Source organism: Simochromis diagramma, unplaced genomic scaffold, assembly GCF_900408965.1.
Source record: "Simochromis diagramma unplaced genomic scaffold, fSimDia1.1 OVJJ01000705.1, whole genome shotgun sequence".
In the NCBI taxonomy this organism is placed as follows: Eukaryota; Metazoa; Chordata; class Actinopteri; order Cichliformes; family Cichlidae; genus Simochromis; species Simochromis diagramma.
The window spans coordinates 1469941-1486783 of record NW_024387448.1 but is presented as its reverse complement, the minus strand read 5'-3'; the positions used below and the strand labels follow the sequence as shown (position 1 = coordinate 1486783).

At 42.2% G+C, this 16843-nt stretch overlaps 1 protein-coding gene across 1 annotated transcript in view; it reads right to left on the bottom strand.

Annotated features, from left to right (window-relative positions):
• Positions 1–10469, bottom strand: part of LOC120722632 (histone deacetylase 7-like) — a 55920-nt gene extending 45451 nt beyond the window's left edge. The window contains exon 1 of the mRNA XM_040013680.1: positions 10245–10469. Within this exon, the coding sequence (XP_039869614.1) occupies positions 10245–10263 (19 nt within the window). The 5' untranslated portion in view covers positions 10264–10469. The remainder of the gene's footprint in view (positions 1–10244) is intronic.
• Between the last annotated feature and the right edge of the window lie 6374 nt (positions 10470–16843).

The following is a 16843-nucleotide window of genomic DNA, read 5'->3' as shown; positions in this document are numbered from 1 at the left end:
AGACACAAATGTTGCAGTCGTCATAATGGGTCTGCCTAGCCCAACATACTGTACATACCTGCACACAAAGGCAGTATGACTAGACTAAAACAAAAAAGGACACAATGTTAAAAAGCAAAACCTATAAAAAATGTCAGCAGATGTGAAAGAAACCACAGACTCAGCCGACTTAATGCACCGAGGACGACTGTTCCACATTTTAGGAGCTACAACCTAAAAAGTGTGGTTGCAGAATGGGGAACAGCTGAAAGACCTTGATCTGATAAACGGAAAGCGCGACTGCTGTAATAAGCTTTTGGCAGTTCTCCTGTATAAGCGGGGATAAGGCCATGAAAAGGCATGTGCACTAATAAAATTTTGATATGAATTCTGAATTTCACTGGAAGCAGAGATGAGAAGCAGGGATCAAGGCTGATATGGAGTGGCAGGTTTTGCAGATTTTTGTTAGCGGTCTAGCTGCTGTGCTGTGGACCAATTCATATGAGGAGTGAGTAACAATGAGCTGCATGGGAAACCATGTATTAGGAAATCCAAGCTTTAGGTCGATAGCACAGCGTTGATTGCAAAATCATTCTTAATTGAAAGAACTCTTAATGATATGAGAATAAAATGCATAAAAAAACATAAATATAGATATAGAGATAAGAGATAAATATAGATATATTTATAAATAAATATAAACTTTAAAAACCTTTTTAAACATGAGAAGTTTGCTTCCTCTTTATTGTTAGTTAATTAGGTTGTCTTTGGGTATTAAGAGTTGGGCAAAACAAGAATCCTGAACACATTCCCTTGTGAAGATTGTTACCTTTATATATTATCATTTACTAAAGATTTATGTTTTTATTTTATAAAGTCTATTTTAGGTTTACTCTTAATTTACTTAATTTTGCTGTGAGTCTTAAATATTTAAGTTTTTCCAGCATCAGTTTGTTAGTCCCGTTGTTTTACATGAGGCTGTTAGCATCTTCAAGCAGAAGCCTAATACATAAATAAGCTAAACACACACATTATATACAGTACAGACCTTTGAAAGTCTTTCAGGTTTTATTCATGTTGTGTGGACTGTATTTATCCAGTCACATTATAGGATGTCTTTGTTCTGGGGACTTGCATTTTTTGTTAGTTAAAAAAAACCCTTTGATTAAGATCAAAGTGAGGGAAGTTCCAGGAAGTTAATATACATCTTTCTACTTTGAAATTACAGATATGTGTGAAAAGACTGAGGCTGAACCAGTGTCTGAAAGGACTCGGTGCATGGAAAGCTTCGGTGACATATGCAGTCCACAGAAACACAATGGATCGCTGACAGGCATTTTCCGCAAAATAGCAACAGTGTCATTTGTGCAGTCATCACTAACCACCACTGAAAGGTAAAACAAAGAAACAGTGTTACTTTTTTTCCAGCTTTATGTGCAATATCTCATCATCCACTTCGGTCTAAGAGGCATTACCACACACACCAGTCGTATAGCATTATTTATCTATACAAACTATACATATAGCATCTTTAAACTGCAGAGAAACTTTTATCAGCATTTTAAAAATCCGAGCGCTACCAAAACCATTAAAAAAACTAAGAGATCTGTGAGAGGTTTAATGCAGAGCAACAAAAGATGGCGGTAAATACTTGAACAGAAAGATGGTTTTGACTAAATGAATTACAGCCTCTCTTTTGGACGTTTGATCTGGTTTGATTGAAAGTGAACTGAGGTCAGCTCCGGTGACGGCACAAGAGGAGTATATGATGAAGGACCGAGGATCCCTTAACACCCCGAGGATGTTTGGAGTTATGGTAAGTTATTCAAAACACCACAAGAAACCATAGCTACCACAAGAAAATCCCAGGGATGTCAGCAGCCGGCTCTCACACACACACACACACACACACACACACACACACACACACACACACACACACACACACACACACACAAAGCCTCAAAAACGTAAAGTCAAATCAAATCAAAACTCAGCCTTATAACACCCACCGTTCTGAACAACAACAAGCCTGAGAAGCGTGAGCGTGTGTGTGTGTAGGAAACACCCAGACAGGCCAAAAATAGCTCTACTCTTGTTCCCCCTCTCTCGCTTTCAATCCTTCGCTCATTTGTTTCGCTCTCCGTCTGTCCCTCTGTGTTTCTCTGTGTGTCTTGTTTGTGTCATGATTAACCACGGGTAGGAAAAAAATAAGTTAATTTTTCCATATGGAAAATGTCACCCTCTTAAAGAGCGCACTCGAATGTGAGAATATCAGGCTGAGTATGTGATTCAGCGAACGGAGAGAACAATGACTATACTTTGGCATAACTGTTGCATAAGGGGAAACATGAAGGTTTTCACAAAATGGGAAGAATTAGTTGGTTGAAGTCTGTCTGACACGTTGAGCAAATGAGGCAGTTCTCTGAAGAAACTGTAGAAGATCATAAAGTAGTATTTATCTTTTTTTCCCCTCTAAATTTCCTGTCAAAATAAAACAATCCAGGATAGACTAAAATAGCTGCTGGCACACTCTGGCCATGCACATACAGTAAATTATGATTGGCCTGTGTTTTCCTGCATCCTTTTCACAGTGCTGTCACGCTCACGGATATTTAACCGGGGTCCAAAGCATTGTGGCAACTTTGTCAGTTTGTTTAGATTTAGTATACCCAATTACAAGTGAAGCAGCCCCTGTAAACAAAAGTCACATGGACTCACAAGGTGTTTACCGGACAGTTTTAGTAACCTGTCATCCTGCGTTGTTACTGATTTTTTTTTTAAACAAATATAATTGCAGTCCTTGTTAAATAAGCAAAACAGGCTGGCATGGTTTTGTTTCTCGGGCAGTGTCAGCCTGGGCTTTGTTAAGCCAGCTGTGTGTATGCTTAAAGCATCATTTTGAATTATTAGGGTCTTGCTTTCTGTTATAGTAGCATCCTCCTCGCTTACAGTAAATATGTGAAAACAAAAGGGAGCTCCAACAACAGAATGGGTTGGAAACAAGCCAGAGTTTAACCTGGTTATTTGAACCACTTCAGCTCAAGGTAAAAAAAAAAAACAAAAAAAGAAAGAAAAAAGTCTTTGAATGTTTACTACTTGTCTAATCTGGAACAAGAAGCTTCGAAGATCCTAAGGCCCATAACTATAAGCTCATCGTGCAGCACAGAACGAGACAGTAACATCATTTACATGCAGATACAGATCAATGTCCCCGAGAACATATGTGGTTGTCTGGTCACATCCATTTTTAGACTGCTGGGGTATGTACCATTTAGACCTCTCATCTACATAAAAATCATCTGTGAGAAGCTACTGTTAAGATTGACTATATGCCTTTACCATATACATATATTGATAGTGTGATCTCCAGACACAGAATCATGCATTCCTTTTAGCTGCGCAGAGAGAAAATGCAAACTCCACACAGAGCAGGTTTGAGCCAGTATCCTTGCTTTGAGGTGAGCGTACTAACCACTGCACCACTGTGCTGCCCCGTGCCAGATGGGACAGGCTAAAGTTGGATATCTGGTTAAGAAAATGGCTAGACAGATGTGCCGCCATTAAAAGACGAGTACATTGTGGTCATAAATTGATGGACATGGTCAACAACAATAACCAGAGAGTCTGTAGCATTCAAAATTGGTACTAAAATATCCACACCATTATGGCAGCAGCCTGAATCTTTGAAGGCACATTGGACACGTGCTTTCGTGTTGTTTATACCAGATTCTGACTGTATCATTTGAATTACACAGAGACTCATCGGACCATCTTTTCTGGTCCGGTTTTGGTGAACCTGCTTGTATCCTCAGTTTCCTGTTCTTAGCTGACAGAAGTGGCACCCGGCGTGGTCTTCTGCTGCTGTAGCCCATCTGCTTCAAAGTTTGACATGTTGTGTGTTCAGAGATGCTCTTCTGCAAACCTTGGATGCAGTTTGAGTTACTGTTGCTTTCCTATCAGCTTGAACAAGTTTAACCCTCTGATATCAGCGATGCATTTTCTCCCACAGAACTCCTGCTCAGTTGATATTTTCTCTTGTTCAGGCGATTCTCTGTATAACCTAGAGATGGTCATGTGGGAAAAGCCCAGTCTCTGAAACACTTACACCAGCCTGTCTGGTAACAACCACCACATTCAAAGTCACTTAAATCACCTTTCTTCCCCATTCTGACGCTCAGTTTGAAATTCGGCTTGGCCAACGTCTACATGCCTCAATGCATTGTGGTGCTGCCGTGTGAGCATGTCTGAGTTGAACAGGTGTGCCTAATAAAGTGGCCGTGAGGGTATACTATACTTTACTATCACAAATGCGCTTCAGACTTTCCCCCTTCATTGGTTTCACAACAACACGTGGCAAAGAAGCAAATGAGATGGTGACACCTTTGAAGCAACAAAACCAAAATCTTGTGCTCTCGGTAGTTTCCTGCTATTAGATGTCTTGACAAACCACAGTACTGGTTTTCTTAGAATTGCCTCACAATTTCTGGCATTGATTGCGCTTGTAAGTCATTGTTCACACCGGTTCAAATGAAGGAAAACATGTATAAAAGTGCCAAGTGCCGTCTGATACAAATACCTTTAATATATAACAAATTTCCATTAATTAATTTTCCTCTTCCATAAATGGGGCTTAACTGAGACTGAATAACAGTTCTTTCTGAGTAGTAAGTTGTTGATATCAGTTTAAGGCATGACTGACTGAAATAGAAGAGGGATGATTCATTGTGTTTTTTAGACACTGTCTGGTTAAGATAAGATCAACTTTGCTACCCCTGTAGGAAAATTCCTCCTAGCTGCTGAAGCCCCTGAAACAAGTGGATAAAAACATCATACAGCTGTCATCGCACACTTATATAAAACACTCAGTGTGCTCCGAGTTCTGCTGAAGAAGAAGAACATGAAGTAGGCACATACATCAGCTGTCTGCCACCGATGACTGATGAACTTGTGTTTTCTCAGGGGTTTTCATGGAAAGGTTATACCTCTGCTTACTGCTGTGCCTTTTGTGGGAATTTAAGACAGAGAAGGAGAAGGAGAACCAGATGGCTTTTCCTTGCAGGATATCCTGTTATAAGTTGAGCTAGCCGGGCTCTATCTGACCTCCTCACCCCTCTTGACCCTTAACCCGACCGCAATTTAGGTTCATATCTCCGCTGTTTCCTAATCGCCCAAATGTCTCAGCATCCTTTGCTATGGCATTGTTGCTTTCTCTTCTACTCAGCTCCTCAGTCAAACTCACAAGTAGCTGCCTTTGCCACTCTTCTGTTTATTTCATTAATGTTTTTCCCCCCTTCTGACTTGTGTGGTTAATTACGAGGAAAACCAAGTTATAATGCTAGGCTTTAAATCCAATATCCATAAAATTTAATGACAAGGGCCACAACCTTTAGCATCAATCCACATCCCAGGTACAAATTATCTTTTTTTTCACCATCTGGAAAGTGCAGACAGTCATAGTATATGGCAGATGGCTGCTCCTCCCTGAGCCTGAATCCATCTGAGCTTTCTTCCTGTTAAAAGGGAGTTTTTGCATCCCACTTTCTCCATGTGCTTGCTCGGACTGCTACAAGGTTATCCGATTGACAGGGTTTTCTCTGTATCATTGTAGGGTCTTTGCCTTACAATATAAAGCTGCTTGACTGTTGATGTGATTTGGTGCTATATAAATAAAATTGAATTTAATTGAATTAATTTAAAAAGTAGATGTGTCCTTTTCTCATTATGCAAATTTCTAGCTCGTAAAGTTTAGTAACATGAGACCTCATCCACTTCTGTCACTTAGGCAACTCATTTTCCACCATGCAAGGGTTTTGCGTAAGAGATGATGAATGATTTTCATAGATATATAGACACACACACAGACACACATACACACACAGAAAACACTGGAAAATAATAATAATAAGAGCAGCACTATAAAAACTCTGTGTGTGTGGTGTTTCATACTTAGTCGCTCTGACTTTCACAGTTCCTGCTTTCTCTCTTTTTTCTTTTCTTTTCTTTTTTCTGCCAGTCCAGTTTGGCTCTTCAGAATTGTTGTCTAAAGGCGAAGAAAGATGCCCAACGGATTTACTTTACCAAATGGACCATCCCAGCCTTGCCATAATGGTCTATTTGATTCACCTTTTATTGTTTATTTTATTTTATTTTCACTTGCTAAATACGGGACAGACTTGACTGGGGAAAAGAAAGGGGAGAAAGAGAGAGGGAAAGAAAAACAGCAGGGAAGAGTGATGGGGATAAAGGGCAAAAACCAAAAACCAACAAAATAAGCAGACAAAAAATACATATATCAATCACCTGGATCACCTGTTGAGAAAGAAAAAAGAAAACAAGCAGAAGAAAAAAAAAGGAGCAATATAATAAACAACATCATCGCGATGATCTATGGGAATATAACAGTAAATACTAAATATTAAACATTATTGTGCAGCACGTAAGATCGACAGCGCACAGTGTGCTTTAAGGTAGGAGCCAAAAAGGGTGTCGTTTGTGTGTGTGAGCACCCGTGTGTACACCTGTGAGCATGAACGCGCTTGTATTTAAAAGGTTCCTTCATGTAATGATCTGCTAGAGGGTGTGGGGGGGCCACTGCCCCGTCCTCCAGGGCATGAAGCAGGTATGGAGAAGATCAGAACTCCAGACATCCAGTGGCCCCCAGAACACAAGAGACCAAGGAAGACCAACAGAGGGGCAGCCGCGCCACTGTCCCAGAAAGAGCTGAGGAGAGCCCCAGATGAGGGCTCACTCAGCAGCCGTACAGCAGAAACAAGGGGGAGTTGCAGTGACGTGCCCGGGAGCTCCGCCGGCAGCCAGCTGTGCCAGAGTGACCGAGCCCCAGGCCGAGGGCACCCCACCCCCGAAGTGGCCCGAGCGAGCCCCAGGCTCCAGGCCCCGACAAGCAGCCACCAGGAGTGAGCCGGTGTGTACCTGGACGCCCATCCCCGGACACAAAGAACCACCAACGCACCGATGTCTGAGGGCGTCTGCCACTGGTAGGGGAAGTGGTGGGGGGAGATAGGCCTCCATAACTTGGAGGGCCCGAGATGTCCCCAGAGAGGTGGCGTCTGATACCCAACCTGACATATGGACACAGACAAACAGGCACACACAGATACAAACATCCATTCCCACCCTCATGCTCTCATATGCAATTACTCAACACTCACCCAACGTGGAGACAGACATAAAAAGACACTGTACACACAATCACACTCCCCAAGCGTACTCTAAGCCCCAGGTCTAGGTACCCTTGCCCCTGGAGGGGGAAACTGCACCCAGACCCAGGTAGTGTTACCCTTTTCCCTGGGGTGGAGAGAAGCAGACCGCCCCAACTCGGCAGCAGCAGGGAGGCCCCACTTTCCAGACCCCAATCGGACGGCCAACTCCTCCTCCCAGCCCCCCCGCCCCAACAGGCAGCAGAGAACGGGGGTGTGTGAAGACTCCAAACCTCCCTCCGCCCGCTGTGTTCCTGCTTTCTCTTACAAATCCTTGATTCAGAATTCAAAATAATTCCACTTGTTTTTCTGGCCATGTGCGTCACTCGCTGAAAAATAATATCCTCCTAATACTATCTTGGAACAAGTTTTTAAAAAACCCAACTGAGTGGGTCTGGGATTATTTGATGCCAATACTTTCCCAAATCAAATATAATTTTCTCAGTATTGCTGCTGTGTCCATCTGTCTTTCCCTCTTTACCTTGTTTTCAGTTAGTGAAGATGTTGTTCAAGCAACCTTTAAAAAAAGAAGTCATGACCTCACTTGGCAGTGCAAATTTAAAACACGCACACACAAAGATATCATAACATCATAATAATCTTAACATAATCAGAACAAAAACGAGTAAGAAAACGAAAAAATAACCCTTCAGGTATCGTTTCTGCCCTGATGCACAACTTTTTGTCTTCCCCCACTTTCTCTTTATGTCACCTCTTTCTCCCTCTCTCTCTCTCTGGCTCACACCCAGCCCTCCCACCCACCAGCGTAACTGGAATCCATTAGCTGATGAATGGTTGTTTGTGTTTTTTTAAGCTCAACAGCGCCTCCATCCACATCAGTGGCCACAGAGGGTGATAACAAAACATGCAGCGTGATTAGGGAAATAATTAGCCAATCATCCTGTGACCTGCAAGCCAAGCCTGAGGTCAAAGAGACGCAAACCAGGCTGCTTCCCAGGTGCTTTCCCATGAAAATCAGTCAGGAGGCACAGCTGCGAAGCAAATGCATACTGGGGTCATTGTGAGCAGACAGCTTCCAATCACAACACATGCGCTTCTTTGCCTGTATCCCAGGCTCGCTGCGATACGGCTGAGAGTGCGAGTGAGGATCCCAGTGGACTCAGTGCAGAGTTTGCCCAGGGAGGCTGTGGTGGAAATCAACACTTCCTGCTTCCTGTGGCGAGAGGAAGTGCTACCGTCGCTGTCCCCTTATCGCTGGGTATCCAGGCAGAGCAGAGGGAGGAAGGCAGAGCAGGGAGGGAAGAGGAAGAGGAGGAGGAAGAGGAGCTGGAGGAAGGTCATGCAGGCTAAACAAAGGGAGAGGACTGAAGAGACTGACTGGGTTGTGGCTTATGTTCTCCAGGGTTACATTCTGGCATTAAATGACTTAGAAAGCAGTAAATATTTAAAGGTGGTGAGTGATGAGAAAGAGGAGAACATGTGTAAAATGTCTGTTACTGGCTTGTAAGGCACTGCTGATGGACAAATCAAATTTCTTTCTTTCTTTCTTTTTTTTGTGATATCAGCTTTTTGCCTGTTTTGTTAACCATCAGCCATAATCTCTCCCATGGGACAAAACAATAGCCTTTGGCTGTGACTTGCTGTGACTGAATCACAATGTTGCACAGTCTGTGCTTTGCCTGTGCTTCTTCCACAATGCATTGATACTGTTTTATATTATGCAACATGCAATTCAAAAATGCAGCAGGGCTTCCCCATTCTCTTAGTTTTATGTTGTCATGTTACATCTAACATGCTAGCAGTTTATCCACAGGGAAGCACAGAGGAAAACAGAGGCAGGAGGTGACAAAGGATATTTAAAGAAAGAAAAGGCAGAAGGAAAATGATAGCGGCATGTGTCTGTAAATGCAACAAGTTGGATGCCTTCCACAGACTGAAATCAAAATGTATCCACTTGCATTTTATGGTGAAGGAGAAGGAGAGAGACAATGAGAAAGACAGAGGGAGTGAAGGGGGAGAGAGATGTTTGGGATCAGGGTGGGGAAGCTTTCAGCACTTGGGATTGTCCCAGATGGACACAAGCCGCTCCCTCCCTTTATAAACAGCCCCTTCTCCTCTCCTCTCCTCTCCTCTCCTTTCCTTTCCTTTCCTTTCCTTTCCTTTCCTTTCCTTTCCTCTCCTCTCCTCTCCTCTCCTCTCCTCTCCTCTCCCCTCCTCTCCTAATTTATTCATTTCCCTATAATGCCTGTTATCCACAACTCAGCTCCCACTTTGCACAGATTCTGGGACCCTCACCAGAAAATATGAACAAATTGACACTTTTTGTTTTTCTTCTCTTTCTCTTTTTCTTTTTCTGTCCCCCTGCACTAGCACCACCACCGCCCCCAATCCCTGCCATTTCCAAAGTCAACACACCACTAAATGCCGGGCTGACTCACTTCCACTGTGGGTGGCTCTGTTTCCAATTTTCTCACTACCCCACCACCTTGGAAGAAAAGAGAAAACTTTTGTCCAGAAAAAAAAGTAAGCAACCAGTGCAAAAGGAAGATCCATTTTTCCAAATTGCTCAGTGCTAAAAGGGACAAAAGCTTGCACGGAGGTGCAGAGAGAGAGACGTGGAGCGAAACCATACCATGCTTCTCCCACTTCTTTTGTGGCTCTGAAATAGTTATCGCTGTTTCCCTTCCTTTCTTTCTCTTTAAGAGAGCGTGGGAGCGCCCTCAGAGTACTGCAGAGAAACCACGGGGCTCATAACAACAGGAGGAAGCCGGTAACTTGAGTAAGTTGGGCCGGGCAGAAAGAGGGGGATACGGAGAGGAGGTGGAATGAAAGGAAAGCAAAGAGACAGAGGAACCTTCTGCAAGCGTTTTTATATCTTGAAAACATAAAAAAAAAAAAAGTTCGCAAAGCTCAAAAAACGCAGAAACACACCACACATTTGCAAATAATTTGCTGGATTGCTGACAGCATTTCCCCACACGCAGACCCAAAAACACACACACATACACACACATATAGACACACACGGACACTTTTGCATTTGCATGAAATCAGACAGCTTTCCCAAGAACAGGACTGCCTTACCAGTCTGCCTTGTAAACATTCAGCGCGAGGAGTGCTTTACAAAGTCCCATCAGTCATGTTCATGTACAGTTCCAGAAAGTGGTGAGGATTCTCCAACATCACACACACACACAAACACACACAGGCACAGTATCAGTTCCCTCTGTCCAAGAGTTGAGAAAGTGAGGGGCCGCAACAAAAGGCAACAGAGGGAGGGAGAGACTGAGGGAGAGAGAGCGAGAAAGAGAGAGAGAGATTAACCCCTCTGAGCTGACTGGTGGACTCTCTCCCTCCCTCCCTCCCTCACACACACACACACACACACACACACACACACACACACACACACACACACACACACACACACACAGTTGGTTTTGCCGTATCACTGACTTCTTGTGTTTTCTCTCAAGTGCCAAGAGGAGGAAGGGAGAGCAGAGGGAGGGCAGAGACAGAGAATGTGTGTGTGTGTGTGTGTGTGTGTGTGTGTGTGTGTGTGTGTGTGTGTGTGTGTGTGTGTGTGTGCGCACTCATGGTCATGATGTGTGTGTGTATGTGTGCTTGTGTATTTTAAGGTAGGAGGGACTGGCTGGCTCAAGTCCAGAGGCAGCTAGCCTGGTAGAAAAAGACAATAGCAGGAAACACTATATCAGGAGGAGGCAAAATACCAGCGCAAAAATAATTAACAGACATTGAAAAACAATGACATCCACAGTGGAAAACACAGCCTGCAGCCTGCTTCGAACAATGATAGTGGAAACCAAAAAAAAAAAAATGTATTTTTGTTATTCTAACCACAGGATATAAAAACACTATAAGAAAAAAAACAAAAGAAAAAATGTACACAGATCAAAAGCATTAGCTGTAATGAATGTAAAAAATGCCGCTATTATTTTTGTTGGCGCAACACTGGATGCAAAAATTATAAAAAAGTGCATTGCTGGGTCTCATGGGGGGGAAACAGTTCTCAGCTTCTTCTTTTTTATTTGCATCATTTTAAAAGTTGTGTACTTGTGCACCATCACAGGCATGTAGACACACATTCCCCACACAGTCATGACTCCCACACAAATCTCACCACCACTCCCACACACACACACACACACACACACACACACACACACACACACACACACACACACACACACACACACACATTCCCTCAGCTATAATCATATCTGGTGATAAGAGCAGCTTCCCCCAGCGGTTACTGGTTCTCCAGGCACCGACCACAGTGTCTTACAATGGTCCTGTATTCTAAGCCTGCGCTGATTACACACACAAGGAGCTGCATTACACACTGCTAATTCAATTTCCTCCCCTCTGGGTCAACCTTTGTGTGAGTTTATGTGTGTATGTGAGTCCATAAGGAGGAACTGATTAAGAACCTGATGAAGAGACCAAGATCCAAACTGTGTGTGCGTGTTCTTCATCCACTTATTGCAATTTTGCATTTCAAACAATACACTTAAAGCTGTTCTGTGCTGGAAAAAAAAAATCCCAGTTCACTGGGATCCTAAAGCACTCACAGATTGCTGCTCACTGTTTCCATGTGCTGTAATACGATGGCTCAGTCGCCACAGCAAATATTTAATGGAGTCAGGTAAGTCTTGTTCTAAAAGCAACAAGTGATACTGTGTTATATAGAAGTACTTAACTAAAGTACATGCTTTTTTTTGGAACCAGTTGGATCCATTGCTGCCATAATGTGGACATTTTTACTTTTTTTCCAGTAGTGCAATAACACAGAAAAAGAAATCAGATGTAGAATAGCACGTCACAAGAAAAAGCTATAGAAATCATTCACTTCATACCTCCAAAATTAAAGATACATCCAAGTGAAAAAGAAGGTTTTCACAGTCCTTAGAAAAATTAAGCACATCCTAATTTACACAGTAAGTACACACAAAATGTAAGCAGCACCTCTGTAAAAGCAGAGGTTTCATCCGTTTGCTGCTCTGGCGCATTTAGGGGTATGTTACAGGTGTCCAGGGAGTGGACGTAACTGCAAATATCCCCCAAGGTCAGACCGTGCCATGCTCAGGCAAAACACAAAAAACCGCCTAAAGATACATTAAAGACCTCAGTTAGCATGTCAAATGAGGCCAGAGTGGAAGTGTTTGGCTTTAATGCACAGTCCCAAATTTAGTGAAAAGCAAACACAGAACATCAGCAAAAACACTTCATACCAACTGTCACGTACAGTGATGAAGTGGTGATGATCCAGGCTTGTTTTGCAGCCACAGGACTAGGGCAAGGGCACCTGACCATGAACTTGTCCAGGTCAAGTATTCTGGAGTGAAACGTGAGGTCTGACAGCTAAAGCTTGGCCTAAACTGGGTCATTCATCACCTATGGTGAGATTTGAGGTAAAGCTATGTGAGATCACCAGTGGTAACAGGATTCAGCACTTTGGAGATGAACTTCATAGAAACGTATCCAGTAATCTTTGTAATGTTTTAGCTCATGCTCACCCTGGCTGCTGTATTACACTTAATATTCTAGACCTAAATAAACCTTTACTTTCTGACTTTGGCTCTCAATGTTTTACTCCACTGCTCTTCTTCCTCTCCTACCTTTATCCAAAACTAAAATCTGTACCTCAACCTCCTCTCCTCGTCCTCTTTCTCATATTAAAACAGGGGTTTATCAGTAGGTGACATCACAGTGGCTATGTCTGTCTTTTTTATACAGTCAGTGTCACCAATTTTGGTTAAGAACTGGATCTTCATTATCAAAGTAATGCAAGCTGTGCAATACAGTAACACTGCAAGTTAGTAATTCTTTCAGATGATGCTCAGCGAGGGGAAGCATAGTCAGCTGCAGATTCTGTATTTAGCAGATTGTTTAAGATAAAACAGTATTTAAACCACACCACAGTACATTACAGGTTGGATTGCAGAGCTGTGTGCAAGATTCTGACATCTAGTTTTGCTGCTTGTTTATTGCAAGCTCTGTGACAAACTAAACGAAAAGTATAAAATAGCCACAAACTAAGGAGCGGGCAACCATATTTATATATTTACATCCACACTTCTAATTTATACCTTTACAGTCCAGCTGTAAGAGCACTAAACACTAATTAAAGCTCTGCGGAGGTCTCTATTACAGCCTCCACAGAAAATGCTACAATGAGTCAAAATCACTAAAATGAGGGTGGAGATGCAGAATGCAGAGCTATATCAGCCGTTGGTCTGACTTTTTCATGAAAGCCTCAAATGCTCTTTGGCCTTTTGTGTTCCCCTCCCAGGTTTTTATTTTTTATTAATTTATATTTTAAACCTGGGATAGGGGCCCAAAATAGGTTGCAGGCTTCCCAGCAGAACACAAGCTAGCAACATGTAATCCTGGGTCCCACAGTAAGACGGAGGATATGAGATTTTAATAAAAAATCCTTGCTTTAATTTGAAGCAAGTGGTCAGATCTGTTGGGCTCCTCCAATGATTCTGTGTAATGCAGCCTGATGAGGCGGCTGGCTTGCTGCAGGTTGTTTATGAGACTCGCTCAAAACATCTGAGTCCCATTTTGGCCAAATAAAACAATGCTGTGCTTCACTGTCAAATGCATGGCAAACATAAGGGTGTGAGTGTGTGTGCATGTGCAAGTGCGTGACTAGGACTGTGTGTATGTGTATGTCCAAAAGCAGAGAATATGGTTGTCATTAAAATGACTGAATATGAGGGCGAGGTCCCTTTGGAGGGGTGGGTAGCTGCACATCTGGAGCATAGACACACACATATGCACAAACCTGGGATTTTAGCTGATGTTACTTTCCAGCGCCTCACGCCGATGTTGCCTCATCTACCTTTGACTACATCTCTCCTGGGAATCAAACCAGCGTCCTCTCTAACTTCTTTCTGAAACCTCAGACAAACAACTCTTTGTTCTAACCACAGACTTAACAATTACAAAAGCGCACACGCTCAGACCGTTACACACCTTTTCTGTCATTGTCTGACTAAACTCCTGTTCACACTCTGCCTTTCGCTCACACGCGCGTGGAAAGATGTCTTCAGATGTGGGTGTGATGCTAGTACACAGTGATTAGTGACCAAGCACACTGTGTTGTATGTTTTCAGCTCCCCTCCTCTGTTTTGGTTACCAGCCTGGTCTGCTAAGCCTCACTAAGCAGTTCTGGTGTCCAGAGAAGAAACACAAGACCTGAACATATCATATACAGTGAACTTGCTTGTGACTCGGAGCATTGTCCTCACTCCATATTGTCAGTCTTCCTACAGTAAATTTCCAGTCTAAATAAGCTGCTGTTCAGCATACAAAAGAACAAAGACATTACAGAAACAAAAATCATATGCAGTAAGCTCTTTGAGCTCATGCTTAGTAGGTATTAAGCAAGATATTCATGAGCAGCCCATATTGACTGGCAGTTGATCGTATGGTGCTGCAACTCCTGGAGAAAACTGTACTCTCTCAAAGGCTGCTAAAAATATTCTGGGAAAGAGAAATCAGATCTGGTGAAAACTGGGACGAGAGAGACAAAATGAGCTGAGGTCAGGGCCTAATTTCAACATAAATGTATTAAATGAGAGCATATGGAAGCCTCAAGTTCAACATGTTGTCTGCTATTCATTCGTACCTTGGAATTTGTTCTGTTCAGGAAATACAGGTTTGCATATAAAATGAACAAAAAAAATAATTACAATAAAGCACCGATCTTTTTTTGTGAGCAGGGCACAGTAAGTGTGTAGTGTGAACGACAGTAATTAACTCAAATAATTACCACTATTGTTGCATGTACAGAGTGCAAAAGTCTTGAGAAACCCCCCATTCCTTTATACTTTGCAAGGAAAATAAGAAATAAGGGCAGGAGTTTATTAAAATATGGGCAGGCTTGAGTCAGTCAGAATTTGATGTGACCACTTTTACGTTTTCTTCTCTGGCACTGTGTTTGGAATCACATCTCACAGTAATTTGTATTAAGAACTGCAGTAGTTTTTGTTTGTGTACAGGTTATGATCAGCTGACCCGTGCTGCTGATGCTGCTCTAAGGTTTGCTGCTCCTTGTGGATTTACACAACTGAATTAAATAAAATGTAAGCAGATGCTTCACAAGCTACCTTTTCTGATTTCCGTCCTCTGCACTGACAGTATACCGTCAATGCTGTCTTTATACTACACAATGAAGTATTTATTGACATTCACTGTTGTACCACTCTCCTGACCTTCTCCTTGGACACTCAGGGTGATTTGCATTTCACATTTTGGATTCATCATTGGATTAATCACCCAGTTCTTGTGTAACTTGGTATACCTCACTCTTTTCTCCCTGTTTACCTTCTTAAGAATGGTTTCTTAACAGTTATCCCTCCACTGAGGGATAACAACATACATTTCAGATACTGTTCATCTGCAGTAGGTATTTTTCGGCCTTCCACTTATGCTTTTTAATTTCTTAAAGTTTTTAGCTATTAGTTCTCACCAAGGAATCACAAAGAACAAGGTATCACCTTATTGATGCAAAAATAATCTTATATAGTGCTGAATATATCATCATGTTAATTGCATAAGCTCTTTGTGTTTGTTTCAGTGCTGTGTTGGCCTTTTTTTTGCGTTTTGCCTTTAAAAGACAGATAAAAATGATAACTTAGAGACTAATTTTAAGACTATTAGATGGATGCACGTGAAACAGACAAAGCTTGCTGAAAGGCAGAGACCAATTTATTAGTTTAGAAATTGGTGGAGACCAGTTTCAAAACTAAAAGTAGGTGAACACGGTGTGTTAGCATGCCACTATCATCTTAAAACCTTGCCGTATGGCCCTAAAATGGATTTTTTTAAAAAGTCTCTTTAATCACCTGCAAGGACAATAAAGCATCCCGTTGCTGCTCAGTGTTCCCGCTACTGCTATTATTTGGAGCATCTGTGACTCTGGCTGTTATTAAGTGAAAGGATAAGAGCTTCCTCTCAGAGCAACAGCAATGAAACCCAGATGTAAACAACGTGGCTCAGTCCCATATACCTAGAAATGAAGATTTGTACAACATCTTTACAGGTATTTACATCAGTTCAATCAAAATATATGCATAAGCAGAACCGTGATGGAAAAGTAATCCGTGTTTGTTTGGACAGGACAGCTATGAAGTTCAAACTGAAGAAAAAGACAAATGAGCTGCTGTGGTTATGGTAAAGGCAGCTAAAACAATACTGTTAAGGTTGGGATGCTTAATGCTGTGATGACAGAGTGATGTAATGATATGGATGACTAAGCTGCATATAAGTTTAAAAAAGGGAAAGGAAAGGAAAGGAAAGGAAAGGAAAGGAAAGGATGGGGTCCAGACCCCTGATCCCAGCAGCTGCTGTTGTTTTGTAGGTCAGCATTACATCAGTAGGTTTATGGAAAAGGCTGAGCATCACTTCTCTACTTGACCTACTTAAAGAATGTTAGTGTTAGATGACATACAATACTCCCCCGGCTTCCCAGCACTCACTCACTCACTTCCTATCCAATGCAAAGCGACACACGCTGTTTTGTCATCTTGTTTTATTAGCATTTGCTGAAAGACCACATAATTTAGGAAGCAGGACCTTAAAATGGTTTTGACTAACTGAAGTTCTGGAAGGAAAACTTTGGCTAGAGGGATTGTTTTGAATTTTCAAACCCT